General features: G+C 38.9%; 1 protein-coding gene across 5 annotated transcripts in view; it reads right to left on the bottom strand.

Moving 5' to 3' along the window:
- The window catches only part of Scmh1 (Scm polycomb group protein homolog 1), a 165,810-nt gene that overhangs the window by 41,954 nt on the left and 106,770 nt on the right, over positions 1 to 17,086 (bottom strand). For 4 of the 5 annotated variants that reach the window (XM_008835423.3, XM_029564641.1, XM_029564639.1 and 1 more), the window contains one exon: positions 3,355 to 3,587. The exons of the other annotated variant lie outside the window; for it this stretch is intronic. In XM_008835423.3, coding sequence (XP_008833645.1) covers positions 3,355 to 3,587 — 233 coding nt within the window. The remainder of the gene's footprint in view (positions 1 to 3,354; positions 3,588 to 17,086) is intronic. 5 annotated transcript variants of the gene reach the window in all.

The following is a 17,086-nucleotide window of genomic DNA, read 5'->3' as shown; positions in this document are numbered from 1 at the left end:
TTTTATTTTATGTGTGTGCATGTATTGCCTGCATGTAGGTAAGTGCACCCACATTGTGCCCGCGGAGGACAGAAGAGACTGTCGGATCCCCTGGAACTGGAGTTATGGATGGTTGTTAGCTGCCATGTGGGTTCTGGGATTCAAACCCGGGTCTTCTGCAAGAACAGTCAGTGTTCTTAACCACTGAGCTATCTCTCCAGCCCTGTCTTACTGCTTTTATGTGGGAACTCAGATGGTTTCAAGAAACAGCTTATAAAAGCCTTTGAATGAAAGGAAAACAACCATCACAGAGATCCACAAATACCCTTTCACTAAGTGCTCATGTAAGGTTCACTGCTGGAAGCTGTCTGCCTTCTGGGGCCACATAATCTAAAAAGACTGTACTGACAGCAGTAGTCTTACATCAGGTGGCCTTGTCTGGGACAGCCATCATGCAAACCCTCATCAGAAATAAACATCTGCTCATATTTTCTGATACTGCTGAAAGTGAAAATACATATAAGTAATGAGTCAGTAGGGAAGGGAACTACTAGTTCAATATCAATGAGTTGATGCTAAGATTTTGAGGGTCCCTCAGAGAGCAAGCCTGGAGAGTTAGGTGCCTGAATGCTTTGAAAGAAAGCAGAAAGATGGAAGACGTCATTACCATTTTAGGTAGGTGTAATTACATGTATTATATAGAATCATATATTACCTCAGCTCCATTTTACAGGGGAGAAAAGGAGCTCTGCATTTTACCGAAAGAAGCTTTCCCAAAGTCACACAGGTGGCTACAAATATAGATGAGACCTAAACCTAAATTTGTTTTCAAAGATTTCTTTTTGTTTCAAAAGAAACAGTGTAATCACATGGAAGGCATATGTTCTTATGTGGATATGCAAAAGATAGGAAGAGGAATTAGGGAGTCAAATGCCAGACCGCAAATACAGGGTACCATGAGAATGTTTACCTTCAAGAAGGATGGAAAGAAACGGGACTTTGGCTACTATGTTCAAGAATTCCTGAGGGGGAGAGCAGAGGCAATCAGCATCATAGTTCTTCATTTTCAAAGGATCTTAAGGGCCATTTGATTCAATCATCTGTCCAATATTTCTGCCTTCCTCTCCCTGAAAATATCCCTCCCAGAGTCATCCAGTCCCTTAGAAAATACTAATCATTGCTGTTGGAGCTCACTACTATTCTGAGATAGCTCCAATTGTTCCTTATATGTTGAAACAAAGACCTTATGTTTGAGTTTCTGCTTATCAGCTCTGGTTTTGTCTTCTGAGTCCCTCAGATACATATCTTCACTGTTTTCACTACCCTCAAGATATACCCACATCATCAAAACCATGTCTCTCTGACCTTGGCATCCTAAGGACTTCAGTATCTCCTCCACAACATGAGAAAGGGAAGAGTGTAACAGATAAAAATGAATCAGGACCTGGATTAGGTGTTGGTGGCAACAGATCAGAAACAGCATTGTATGTTACACAGAAAGAGTAGGTGGTGACATTGAGAATTCAAAGTTGATAAATAAAAGACAACTAAGAGTGGTAACATCATGGCTAAAACCATCCATCATCAATCCATCTATCCACCTATCCATCATCCATTCATACATCATCTTTCCACCCATCCATCAATCTACCTACCCATCTATCATCCACTCATCCATCATCTAATTACCCATCCATCCATTCATCCATCCATCCATCCACACATTTATCATTTATCCATCCATCCATCATCTACCTACCCATCTATCATCCATTCATCCATCATCTAACTACCCATCCATCTATCCACACCTTTATCATTTATCCATCCATCCATCCATCCATCCATTCACCCACACATCTATCATTTATCCATACATCCATGATCCATCCATTCATCCATCATCCACCCATACACCCAACCATTCATCTATTATCCATCCATCCATCCATCCTCCATCATCCACCCATACACCCAACCATTCATCTATTATCCATCCATCCATCCATCCATCCTCCATCCATCCATCCATCCATGATCCATCCATCCACCCATCTATCATCTACCCATCCACTTATCCATCATTCATCCATCCATCTTGCATATACAGAACACCTCCCAAGAGATTCAGATACAAGGCACTACAGGAGAAAAAGAAAATAAAAAGATTAAGTTATTAACCTTGAGGAACTTGTATTATATAAGGACTGAGTCAGTTAGGGCTACTAACAAGCACAACAGACAAATCAACCAAGTAACTAACCCTAGGGGAAAATACAGGACTTCAATGGATGGTCTAGGGAGAACTGGACATCATTTCCACATGAAAACTCAGATCGTCTACTTCAGGAAGGAGAATTAGAGAAATCCTTGATCATTAGGAAGTAAGTGGAGGTGATACTAACAGGGACCCTTGAGAAGCCTGTTCACATCAATGCTTTCTCCAGGGAAGACATCCATGAACAACTGGAATGATTTAAGAGGTAGTAATTTCAATAACCATGTTTGGTGAAGCCTTAGTCTCTTCCCTCATTAGAAGAAAGTACCCTTAGAGAAAATAGAAGGTAAGTGTATAGTAGGGCAGTAGTAACCTTGAACTAGAAGATACAGGACCAATCAATGCAGTCTTTTTCATTCAGTAGGTATTTGGCCTTAGAAAAATCATTTCACATGCCTAAGTTTTAATTTATTTAACAATAAAAGAATACTAATTATATGTCCTAGGATGTTGTGATATGACATGGAGTAACAACATCTAATAAAGTCTAACACTAAATAGGTATTTAAGAGAATGTTTTAAAGGGGTAGGGATAGCAAAAGAACTGCATTTACAGAATTAATATTCTCTGTTTAAATGGTGGGCATTCATTCTGTGAAGGTTAGTGAAGAGTAGGGCCTTCTATCATGGAAGACATTAACTAGACTCCCTGGAATGTAACTTTAAAACCAAAGTTTATTTTCTCTCTCTACTATCCTGTCTCTAATATTTGCAAATTCTAGGTAAGGGCTAAGTAGGGATAATAATCTAGGCTATTCCTCTTAAAACCACACTCTAGCCAGTGCACACCTTTAAAGGTGCACACCTTTAATTCCAGCACTTGGGTGGCCAGTCGGGTTTATATAGTGAGTTCCAGGCTAGCTGGGGCTATGGGGAGATTCTGTCTCAAAAAGACAAACAAAACAAAACAAAACAACCATACACCAAAACAGGGAACTTTACACACACACACACACACACACACACACACACACACACACACACACACACTAGGTGAAAAAGATGGCTAGATACACTCCTTTCCAAAATGGATGGATATGGATGAATTACCCCTTTGCAGCCCCTTATCTTTCTGGGAAACCCACGTTTTTACCTACCTTACTGCCAGGCTTGGGACCTCTCTTCTTTGGGAATTTCAAAGGTTCAGCTGATTTGGATGGGGTAGAGGTGGGATGGGGAATAAGGATCTTGGGTGTTCGGCCCCGCTTCTTTCCTGGTTTACGCCCCCTCTGCCCTGGTTGATGCTCCAAGACAGTTTTGGTGCTGCTGTGGATGCTGGGCTTCTCAGTGTTCACATCAGAGGCAGGGTAAGGATTCTTTGGAATCACAACTGCAAGAAAAAGACTTATTCTATCATCCCCTTCTCCTGTATTCCCATCTTAGACAGAAGAAAAAGAACTTGCACTTCTGTCTAGATAGCTTTGTCCCAAGAAGCTAGTTTCCTGGCATTTGACCTAAATGTTTAGAATATTACAAGGTAAAGTTGAATTTAAGTTGGCTACAATTGAAAGTTTTTAATCATTTCTAGCAGATACAGAAAAAAATATTAAAAATTTCCCTGAGTGTCTTAGAGAAGAAACATGAGGTAAGTTCAAGATGAAGCACATAGGTAGAACCAGAGGCTCGGAATTGGGGTGGGTCTCAGGAGTCAACCACCTTCTGCTGAGAATAAAGATCTAATATGTGAAGAAGTGATTTCTCTCCCAGCTTAGTGTATTATAAGAACTTTGCTTTGACACTGAACCCCGACGACCAAGGCTACATCAGTATATTTTCAGTTTTAGTATGATTATTGCAGTGAGGAGAGAGAAACAAATGGAAATAGAAATCTGATAATCTCTCCTTACCTTAAATATCTGTGCTCCCTGTACACTTCAGGTCTAAATTCTTTATCCTGATACCCATGGCTTCGTGCCCCCACTCTCTAATTATGCCTGATGTCGTACCATGTCACCCAGCTTCACATCCTACTTGCCTCATATATTGATCTCTCCATTTTTCTTGGTTGGACATGTATCAGTGCTTAGTTTTCAATACTTAATCCAGTGCCACTTTCTAAGTGAGGTCTTCTCTGACCAGGCCACCACTGAATTAGTACATCCAGAGTATTCTGCAGGCATCCATGTTCGAGTACTCCTCAACTTTATGTGAATCATTTATCTTCTCCTTAAATTGAGAGTGTTTTAAGGTAAGGAATACTTAGTCCATTATACAAATAGTTATTGAGAACTAACTATAGGTTATATGCTGTTCTGAGTCCTGGGGATAGAATAGTGAACAGAGCATATGGTTTCCACTTACGGAGCTTATCACTTAGTGAAAGAAATGGAAGATAGTTATATAACATAATGACAGGTAGTGACAAGTGCTATGACTCATACCAGGGCAGGATAATGAGACTAAGTAGTATGGGAAGTCTTTGAAGAGAGAACATTCACACACTGTTCCAAAGAACAAGCCTATGCAGACCTGAGGGAAGAAACATCCTAGCAGAGGGTGTAACAAATACAAATTCTGAAGTGGGAACTATTAGTGTGTTTGAAGGCAGCATAGTGGACTTGATCTAGCAATGTTGAGAATGGAAGAAGAGTAGGTTAGAGAAAAGTAGAAGACTGAGTAGTATCAAGCTGGGTAGATAACTCAGTCAGCTGTGCAAGCATGAGGACCTAAGTTTGATTCATAGAATCCATGTAAAAAAGTCAGGTGCAGTGTTATGTGCTTGCATTAGGAATTCAGAGATAATCAGACCCCTGGGGCTCACTGGTTGCAAGTCTAGCCTACTTGGGGAGCTTTGGGCCAGTGAGAGACCTTGTCTCAAAAAACAAGGTGGGGAGTTGGGGATATGGTTGTTAGTAAAGTGCTTGCTGTATGAGCATGAGAACTTGAGTTTTGCTCTCCAGCACTCACATAAAGTCAACTGTATCAGTGTATACCTGAAATTCCAGTGTTGAAGAGGTGGAAACAGGAGGATTCCAGGGGCCTGCTTGTTATCTGCTCTGGCTGAATTAGTGAGTTCCAGGTTCAGTGAGAAACCCCATCTTTAAAAATAATGTGGACTTGGGTGTGATGGTACATACCTTTAATCTTAGCACTCTGGGGGAAGAGGCAGCCAGATCTCTGTGAGATGGAGGCAAGTCTGATCTACATAGTGAGTTCTAGAGCAGCTGGGGCTATAGGGAGACCTGTCTCAAACAAACAAACAACAAACAAACAAACAACAAACAATAAAGGTGGAGATTGGTTGAGGAAGACACCGGATACCAACCTCTGGTCTCTATAGGCACATATCCACACATATCTGCACACATACATACATACACACACCACTACCACACCACCAAGAGTTCCTGAGGAATGACATCTGAAGTTGTCCTATGTCCTCAATATGTAGGCACACACACATACACATTTGCACATTCATCTGAATCCCCTGCCACATGAACTTGCACACTTGAGACATACATACATACAAAGTCTGAGTAGGATCTGCAGACTGAAAATAAGCTGACTTACTTTAAGTAAAAAGGGAAGCCACTAAGCAGGGGAGTGACAAGATATTCCTTTTTTATTAATAAATTAATTGATTTTGTTTTATGAGTATTTTGCCTGCATGCATGCAAGTGCATCCATGTCATACAATGTTCATGGAAGCCAGAAGAGGGTGTTGGATCCCCTGGAACTGGAGTTAAGGATGGTTATTAGCTGTCATGTGGATGCTGGGAACCAAACCTGAGTCCTCTGCAAAGGACAGCCAGTGCTCTTAATTGCTGAGCCATCTCTCCAGCCCTGACAAGATATTTTTAAAAGAACCACTTTGACTGTTATGAGAGTAGCAAGATCAGACCTAGAGAGACTAGTTAACATATTATTATACTAGGCAAATAAAAGATACAGAATATGTTCTCTAACCACAGTGAAACTTACATTGAAATCATTCCCACATGATAGCACATGCCTATAACTCAGCACCTGGGAGACTAAACAGGAGGATCTAGAGTTCAAGTCTATATAGCAAGTTCTAAACCAGCCTGGGCTACATAGCAAGACTTTTTTTTTTTCCCTTTAAAAAAAAAACAAACAAACGGGGTAAACCCACTAATAAGTATAAAATAAATGTGAAAACAAAAACATCAAACATCTAGGACAATGTGGAGAGGAAAATCTTAAAAACTTGAGGTAGGTAAAGAATTAATAAATAGGACAATAAATAGATTATAGGGGCTGGAGAGATGGCTCAGCGGTTAAGAGCACTGGTTGTTCTTGCAGAAGACCCAGGTTCCAATCCCCGCACCCACAGGGCAGCTAACAACTGTCCTTAACTCCAGTTCCAGGGGATCCGATAGCCTCTTCTGTCTTCCACGGGCATTGCATGACAAGGGTGCACTTACCTACATGCAGGCAATACACGCATACACATAAAATAAAAATAATAAATAAAATGTTTAAAAAATAAACATATTACAAAAGAAAGATTGACAAATATAACTTCATTAAAAGAAAAAAAATTTCCAGGGCAATGGCTCAGTGTCTAGAATGTCTGAGACCCTAGGTTTGATCCAGAAAACTGGGAGAAAAAAATAAAGCCTTCCGTTTATCAAAAGACATCGTTAAGGGCTGGAGAGATGGCTCAGAGGTTAAGAACACTTGCCATTCTTCCAGAGGACTCAGATTCAATTCCCACCATCCACATGGCAGCTAACAACCACCTGTAACTCCAGGTCCAATAGATGACACTCTCTTCTGGCCTCTGTGGGCCTTGCACACATGTAGTGCTGTTACATACATGCAGGCAAAACACTTATATACATAAAATAAAAATGATAAGTAAAAATATTTTTTAAAAAGACATCATTAAATGGAAACATGTAAAATACATGCCAGAAAAACAATACCTGGAATTTATTTATTAATTTATTGGTCTTTTTTTTTGAGACAGGGTCTCCCTGTAGCCCCCAGCTGGCCTGGCACTCACTATGTAGACGAGGCTGACCTTGAACTCATAGAGATCCACCTGCCTCTGCCTTCTAAGTGTTGATATTAAAGGCATGCACCATTATGCCCGGCAATACCTAGAATTTAAAAAGAATCACTAAAAATAATCAGTACTAATAAGTTTAATAACTTAATTTTAAAAAATGGATAACAGTTGAAGAAGCATTTCACAAAAACCAATGTAGAAAACACAAAAATCAATGTACAAATGGTCAATAAGCCTATGAAATATTGCAGATGTTAGTTTTAGAGAAATGCAAATTGAAACTATCCAAGGGCTGGGGAAATGGCTTGGTGGGTAAAGTGCTTGCCACATAAACATGAAGACCTAAGTTTGGATCCTTACGCATTCATGTAGAAGCCAGTTGGGGTGGCATGTGCCTGTAACCCTAGTGCTGCGGGTGAAGAGTGGCTGGATTCTGAGAGCTCACTGGCTTAGCTAATCTAGCTGAATCAGCAAGCTCAGTTTCAGTGAGCTACGTGTCTCAAAAAATGAGGTGAAAAGGGCTGGTGAGATGGTCAAACAGGCAAGGTGATTGCTGTGCAAGCATTATGTCCTGACTTATGATACCTGGAACCGCCATAAAGGTGGAAAGAGAGAAATGACTCCACAGAGCTTTGTTCTGACTCTAAACATGCATGTATCCCCCACAATAATTAATTGCTGGCTGTGGTGCTGCATGCTGGTAGGATTTGCTGAAGGACGCAGAGGCAGGAGGATCTGGAGTTCGAGGCCAGCTTGGCCTACATGTTTGGGGCCGGGCGTGGTGGCGCACACCTTTAATCCCAGCACTCGGGAGGCAGAGGCAGGTGGATCTCTGGGAGTTCAAGGCCAGCCTGGTCTACATAGTGAGTTCCAGGCCAGCTGGGGCTACAGGAAGACCCTGTCTCAAAAAGACCAAAATAAATAAATAAATAAATAAATAAATAAATAAGGGGGAGAGTGATATAGTATCTGGCACTGACTTTTGGCCTCCAAACTCATGTGCACACAGACACTCCAATATGCACATGTGTATATACAATATACACATATACAGAGTACCTGAAACTACTATACTCCACCAAAATTTTCAAAATTAAAAGGATTCACATCTATCTCTTAATGATGGTGGAGATGTGAAGCAATTAGAATTCAACATTGCTGGTATGAACAAAAATCATTTTGGAAAATTGTTTGGTTGCATACCCTATGACCCAACAGTTCCACACTAAGCATATGCCCAAAAGGAATGAGTGCTATGACCACCAGCAGACATATACTAGGATATTGATCACAGCATTTTTCAGGAGGTAAATTTGGAAACAATCTAAATGCACAACAGAACAGATTTTTAAATGTAGTATATTCATACAGAGGAAGCACAAAGCAACTACTGTTAACCATTTTTACATTCAGCAACATAGATTATAATCTCATAGAAATAGTGTTAGATTAAAGAAGTCAAATAAAAATTAAGTAACAAAAGCCAGAATATGTAATTCTCTATATATGAAGTTTGAAAACAGAAAAACATAATCTAGAGTGATATAATAGTAGAGACCTTTGAGGGAGTTGGATACCATGAGGGAACCTTTGTAAATCTTCTGGATGCTAGAAATGAACTACATCAATATAAAGGGAACAAACAGAAAAGAAAAAAGAGGGCTGGGGAGATGGCTCAGTGGACAAAGTGCTTGCTGTACAAGGATGAGGATCCGAGTTCAGATCTCCAGCACTCACATAAAAGCCAGCTCTGGCAGCATACACCTGCAACGCCAGTTCTGGGAGGTGGGAGTGGAGACAAACAGATTCTAGGGGCTCACTGGCCAGCCGACATAGCCTAAATGGCAAGCTCTGGGTTCACTGAAACACTCTGTCTTGAAAACAAGGTAGAAAGCAATAGAGGAAGTTACCTGAAGTTAACCTCTGGCCTCAACACATGCATGCACAGGTGAATGCACCCTTGCACACAGACATGTACCACCCACCCCACCCACCCCCACCCAACAAAATATAATGGTGAAGTGGAATCTTGGTACTATTAGAGAAGATGCAGTTGAGTCAGAGTAAACTTTGAAGGAAAAGCTGACTTGATCAGATGTCAGTGAACAGAAAATTCGCAAACAAATCACAAAAGTATAAAATGAATATATTCAATTAAAAAATGTATAATGAAATAGAGGCATTATACATGATATGACGTTAACATCTGGGGTAAGAGTGATGCCTTTTACTGAGATGGAAAACAGTAGAGAAAAAGACCCAGACTTGCGTTTCTAAACTTGTTTCTTGTGAGCTGCTACTAGATATTAAAATATGGAAATGCTAATTAGATATTTATATATCTGAGTCTGGAATTCAAAGGAGAGGCCAGGATTGAAGATAGAAATTTGAGAATCATCAGTATGTTTACTGGCATGTAAAGCCATTAGACTAAATGAGATCTTGTTGAGTATGAATACATAATCAAGAAAAGAGGAAAAATTGTTTCTAAGACACATTACTGTGCATCAGCTAGAGAAGAAGATTTAGCAAAACTGACTAAAGAGTAGCCTGTGAATCCCAAAGGAAAACAAGGTCGAAGTCCTAGAAGCCAAGTGAGACAAGGTTAGTTTCCTAGGAATGGAGAAAGGCAGCATCTCAATCTAATGATCAAAACTAACATTACCCCAAATGCAACACATCCATTTTATCTTCTGAAGTGTACTGAGATTATCATATCACATATGAATTCTCTCCACCCAAATCAAAATTGAGGCACAGTCAACAAAACAACTGGCCTGTCAATGCCATGGGGAGAAAAAGTCCAGATTCTGAAGGTTAAAATGACACACAGCTAATACAATGAATGGTTCAGTTTGGAGCCTGGAGGAAAACATTTTTTTGGAAAAGGTTAGAACTCGCTATTTGGTAACATTTGATATCAAGCGTGGCTTGCTGAGTCACTGTGGTAGGACATCATATGCATTATTAAATAAATCAGAACATGTATTGAAATTTAGCAATTTCAATCAAAGGTATAAATTGTAGGGAAATTATTGCACATATGTATCAGAATATATGTAAAATAATGCTCATAGTAATTTATTTATAATAAATAAAAACTTGAAATAGTTCAAATGTCCACTTTTAGTAAAATGGATTTAGGCTGTGGTATAGCTCACTGGCACAGAATTTAACATGCATGATTGAGGTCCTGGGTTTAATCTATAGTACACATACACATTTTTGATCAAAATACATTGTATGAAATTGATTCTCAAAGAGTCAATTAAAATATATTTTAATATTTAAGGGGATTTGAGGCTGACTCTTTTATGGAAGGATCCATGGGTCAGTCCACTACTGTAAAATTAAACTCTCTCTCCTCACCAAGAAAAAGAAAAGGGGATTTGAAAAATGTTATATAAGGTCGTACTTATAATCCTAGTATTTGAGAGGCCAAGGCAGGCAGACTCCAGTGTGTTCAAGGTCAGCCTGAGCTACCACAAGGTGGCTAACAACCATTGGCAAATCCAGTTCCAGGGGAATCCAATGCCCTCTTCTGATCTCCACAGGTAATGCACAACATGGGTGCACTTACATACATGCAGACAATACACTAATATATGTAAGATAAAAAATAATAAATAAAATATTAAAAAAGAAAAACTTATACAGTTAGCAGTTCTCAGAGTATAGTCTAGGGACTCCTAGCTTGCTGCACAAGTATGAGGACCTGAGTTCAATCCCCAGAATGCACATAAAATAGCCAGGCATAGTGATGTATGCTTGTAATCCCAGTATTGAGGAGATGGAGACAGATGGATCCCTGGGGCTGGCTGCCTACCCTAATCAGACAAATCCTAAGCCAATGAGAGACTCTGTCTCAAAACAAAAAACAAAAACAAAAAACAAGGTGGGCAATATCTAAGGAGGAATGACAATCAAAGTTGTCCTTTGGCCTTTACATTCACCTTTACATATGAACATTTATACACAAAGGAAACAGAAAGAAAAAATCCTTTTGAGTCTATAAAGTCCAAATTGTATTTCTAATGATGATCACCACTATCTTCCCTTTTCACATTCATCTTCTCACAGTGAAGCTTTCCAGAGGCTACTGTGTGGTATCATCATTCTGACAGATAATGAAATATGTGCTTGCACATTTTTTTACTTGAAATATATTTATTCATTAGTATATACTTTAAAAAGCAGCTTTCTGTATGTTTTTATATATAAACATGCTCATGTTTAATGTATACCATTTGATGAGTTTGGATATATATACCCATGATACCACAATCATGGTAAAAAATATTCATAACCTCTAAAGGTTTTCTTCTATCTCATTACTGGTTTCTTCTCTCTCTATTTCTCCCTCTCTCTCTCTCTCTCTCTCTCTCTCTCTCTCTCTCACACACACACACACACACACACACACACACACACACACACGTACTATGTTGTACAGCATATCTTTGGAACTTATTCACCATGTATAATTGAAATTTTATATGCAATGAGTAAGAACTCTGCATTTCCCTCATCCCTATCCCCTACCCCTTGGCAATTGCCATCATAGCCTCTGTTTTTGTAGTTTTTTTTTTGGGGGGGGTTGTTGTTGTTCTTGTTTGGTCTTTTTGAGGCAGGGTCTCCCTGTAGCTCCAGCTGGCCTGGAACTCACTATGAAGATGAGGCTGGCTTCAACTCACAGAAATCCACCTGCCGCTGCCTCCCAAGTGCTGGGATTAAAGGCGTGTGCCACCATTCCCAGCTTAGTCTCTGTTTTTATACATTTGGCTACTTAGCTACTTAAAGTATTTAAGTAGAATTATGTAGTATTATACTTTTATGGTAGGCTTATTTCACTAAGCAATAAGTTCTCTGGGTTCATCTATATTGTTACAAATGGTATTAATGTTTATATTCATATTCTTTTCTCTATTTCCCTCCTTTTCTCCCTCTTCATTCTCATCTCTTTTTTAAGGATATATTCTGTTGTATGTATATACTACAATTTCTCTATCTGTTCATGAATGCTTAGTCTGTTCCCATGGAATAGGTGCTTGTATAAACTTTAAAAGTTCTATATCTTAATTTCTATTATGGTAATAGTGAAGAGATATGACTCACATAAAATCTCTTTGAAGTCTTTGACAGCTAATCTTGATTGTTTACTTGGCCAGATTTAGAATCATTTAGGAGACAAACCTCTGGATGTGTCTGTGAGGGACATGTTGGCATTTCTAGAGTGGTTTGACTGAGATGGGAAGATCTACCCCAAATGTGGGTGGACCATACCATGGACTTGGATCCCGGACTGAATAACAAGTCAAAACACAAACAGTGTTGCACCGGCATTCATCTCTCTCCACGTCCTGACTGCTGATACAATGAGCCTCACTTTCCTGCCAATGTTAGAACCCCTCTCCCCACCACACCTTCCTTCCCTGTCACAGTGGACTGTGCTTTCCAACAGTGAGCCCAAATAAACCCTCTGTCATTAAGTCACCTTTGTTAGGTATTTTGAACCAGCAGTAAGAAAAATTAATACAAGATAAAAGGTCCATAATATAGTTCATCACATTTTGATGCTACTAAGTTTGACATAATTAGGCCCATAACCAACAATAATACTTTAGGAAAGTTCATCTAACACACTTGCATAGAAAAAACTTAACTCCCATTAAATTCAGCCTTTTACTTACTTCACACCTTAGCCTGAGTAAGCCAAATGGTCTCACTTTAAATTGATTTTTATGAGCCCAAGACTACTGCACATTTCTATAGTAGTAGACCAAGAGCCTGAGCTGGGTAGGGAGGTAAATGATTCACTCTGGAATTTCTGCCAACACATGACAAGCTGAATTCTTAGTACCCAGCACACATTTGTAGAATAAAAACAGAGCCAGACAACAGGAGGAGAGCAGAACAAGAGCTTTACATCAGCAATCCTAGCAGCTGGAAAGTAGTTTTGCTTCTCTTTTTCCCTGAAGGCTAGGCATAAAAGTCCAAAATGCAAACTTGTGAAGAGGTTGTTCTTAGTGGCTTGAAAGATTTAGACAGAAGAAACTAAGAAATTATATTGAACAGTTCTGAAAACACAGGTCAAGCATATCTTTTGTGAGCAACACTGACATTAGGCTTCATGCTAATTTAATTTAACAGCTTCTTATTAACTGGATTTTTAAAAGTTATGCTCAAGGACTTCAGGATCTTCCTATTACAAAGCCCTGACCTGCTTTGTCACATCCCAACTTAATTATTCTAGTTGACAAAAAAAAGAAAAAAGTACAATCAAGGGACCAGGAATCTAATTCTTATCCCTCCTTATGGTGCGACCTTGAATTTATCATTTAAGCACAGTATTTTCTTATTTTTCCGGATCTAAATAATTAAATAATTTAGTGACTGTCTTATTTTCTAGAAAGAGAAAGGACAAGAATACAGTTCAACACATTTTGATGCTGCTAAGGTACTAACATAGACAGAATTGGATACCTAATCAGCAGTGATACTTTGAGAAAGTTCTTGTGGTTTCACTTGGCCTTCATGACAATCTTGTAAAGACTGACATCTCCTTTAATAAATGAGGAAAACAAGCTTCATTGAAGTGAAAGTGGCAGAGCTGGATAGAGTGCTAGTCTTTAGAGTTTTTGCTGCATGTTGTCTGTAATGAAGACTAGAAGAGAGAGATCTCTCTGAATAAAAAGGAGAAAGCCATTAGAGCACCAGCATTTTTCTCTGCTTCATGAAGGTTGAGGCAATGTACCTCACACTCCTGCCAGCAGCTAGAACTGCTCTTGTCATCACACCTTCCTCATTGTGAGGCCCATGGGGTTGGCAATTTATGTACTAATTAACTTGATCACATTAACTGAGAATTTAGCAAATGTTAAGTATTGAAGTTACCAAGCATCTAACTGGAAAAAACAAATGAATGAACGAATAAACAAACATGTGATTCTCATCTTAGAGGAGCATAGTCTCAAGGAGGGTGGGTAGAACTTTGCACAATGATAATTCTGTAGGTATGGAAGGTACAAGATAGGCCTGGACACCTTGATCAGAAAGAAATGGAATACTGGAAGTATATTAGGGTCATGTTGAAAGGACACATGAGCACATTTCAAGGGGCTTTTTCACTGGTCAAATGTGGAACAATTTGAACATCAGAACAAATGACAGGAATTTTTACTTGAATAAAAGAAGAATACATGAATTAGGTAACTTAATATCTAAAATAGGAAGAAGGAGAAGCTCTCTCTTATTCAGGTTAATGAGTATGCATGGAATGAGAAAATTAGGAAACAATTCAGAAATAATTGATCAAGCAATAGTCACCAACAGATACTAAAACTACAGGGTGAAAGTTTAATGAAAAATGGGATATTTGGGGAAAGAAATATTGTCTGTTCTCCTATGTTGAATTTAGATTTAAATCTAGGTTTAAAGTACATAATATGTATCTATGAAAATGTCATAATGGAACTTACTATCTGTATGTTAGCTAAAAAATAAAAAACAAAGAGAAAAATCAAGACATTTATAATCTCTAAGTATTTCTCCATAAGATAATTACAAGAGAAAAAAACAGAATGTGATGACGAAACACAATAGATGCAGCCTGAATCAAGTAATTAAAAGTTACCATATACAGAAATGAAAGAAGCATCAAGAAAACATATGCATGTATTGAGAGGCTAATAATGCGCATGGATTGCAACATTAATTTTAGGGGAATTTTGGTTAAAGGCATAAGGGAATTCTTTGTAAATTTTCTGGTAAACTGGGATTATGTTAAAAGATTTTATTTGAACCAGGCTAGATAGCACATGCTGTTAGTCCCAGCACTTGGGAGGCAGAAGGTGGCAGATCTCTGAGATCAAGGCCAACCTGGTCTATATAACAAGTTCCAGACCAGCTGTGCCTATAGGGAGACCCTGTTTGAAAAAGAGTCCCCTCCCCCAATATTTTATTTTTAAAACTCAGTAGGTTGTGTCAAAATGCATATATACTTTGGATTTTAAGAAGCAAAGGGGGGGGGCTGGGGGCTGGAGAGCACAGACTGCTCTTGCAGAGGACCAGGGTTTGATTCCCAGCACCCACACAGTGGCCGAGAACCATCCTTAACTTGTTTCAGGGGAATATGAAGCCCTCTTCTGACCTCCGTGGCTTTGCATGACACGGGTGCACTCACATACATGCAGGCAATACACTCATGCACATAAGATAAAAATAATAAATAAAATACTTAAAAAACAAAACAAAAAGAAGCCAAGAGGGAAGATCAACTCTGCAAGGAAAGGGGAAGGGACAAGGGACACAGGCAAATGAAATTTTATCAGGTCCCATTTCAAAGTAGTCTTTTAACCAATCTCTGAAGAATGGATGCCTTTGCATTAGGAGAAGGGCATGCGTGCAGGGGTAGGAATGAGTACTTCAGATTGAGAGGACTATGTGGAGAGAGGCAAAGATTTTAAGAGCATGGTTATTTGAAGACTCATGGGTGGTTCAATATGGCTTAAGTTCATAATAAAGAGAAGCAAGCATGGCTTGAAAGAGATGGTATGGCCAGCTTGAAAAGAGTACACATGGCATTAAGGGACTCTTGCAGCTCTAATTCATGGACTTTGCCAGGAGATATAGAGTAGACATTACAGCCCTACATACAGCAAAGGCAATAATGAAGTTCACAGTGAAGGCAGTTAACCACATCTAGGCAGTGGTGGCAGAAGGGTACATGAAGCACATCTAAAGCAGGACAGCAGTTCATACAGATGGACCTTGTAGTCAATCTTTGAAAATTTTCTTCTGGTAAATGCACATGTGCAGATCTAATCTTCTTGACCATGATAATGATCAATATTGCTACTAAAAGGCAGATGTAAACTCTTAGAACCATGAATAGAAGGAAGAACAGTTTACACATAGGTGTTCCTTAATGATGAGTACATTTTCTTGAAAAGGACTATTTGTGAATACCTACTACAAAATAGGTGCAATACCACATGCTGTATAAGCAACTTTCATTGCCACATTACTGGGGTATAGAATAGTACATATTTCTAATAGTAGTCTATATGACAGTTAAAATGATAGGCTTTTAGTAGTGCCTATAGGCATATATTATCACTATTTAAACTTGAGTAACTTAGCAAAGGTCATCCATAAAGAGGTAGAGCTAGAATTTACATCTACAACATCTTTTTTTTAATATTTTTAATAACTACATAATTAGAAGAAGCATTTCATTACAGCTTTAACATATTCAGTAACACACTTCAGAGCAACAGTACATCTCTTTCACAAGTGGATGTAAGTTTCTAGGTTCACAGTTGAATTAATACAGTTATACAATATTGAACTCAGTATAAACCCTGTAAGACATAAAAATTGAATGAGTTTTAACCTTTAAAGAAGATCTCCATTTCATTTTAAGATATGCTGTTTCCTACACGTTTAATGCTACTAACACATGTTTGCATGTGTGTCTTTAATCTCTATGTATCTGATTGTTACTAGTCACAGTCGGTTACACTCGGATCCTTGGCACCTGAGTATGGAAAAGTCATTGGGTAGATTTCAATGGTAATGTTTATCACCTCTTCTAATTAATATGACATAAATTTCCACGCTTCCTCCTCAAATATAATGCATTTAAAAAAATTTTGTGTGTGTTTATATCACACAGAACATCCGAAACCATCTTACTCAACTATACACCCACTTCCCAGATGGCACCCTCCCATAGCCTCCCTCCCCGCACTAGAGCCCTTATACTCTGATATCCCTGCTACTGTCTGCTGTGTTGTGGGCACCCCCAGCCCTTCCCCACTACTTGCCCTTCTGGTGAATCTAGTCAGCCT

Source organism: Nannospalax galili, unplaced genomic scaffold, assembly GCF_000622305.1.
Source record: "Nannospalax galili isolate Female #2095 unplaced genomic scaffold, S.galili_v1.0 scaffold577, whole genome shotgun sequence".
Taxonomy (NCBI): Eukaryota; Metazoa; Chordata; class Mammalia; order Rodentia; family Spalacidae; genus Nannospalax; species Nannospalax galili.
The sequence above is the reverse complement of the archived record's forward strand: the minus strand, read 5'-3'. Positions and strand labels throughout refer to the sequence as shown.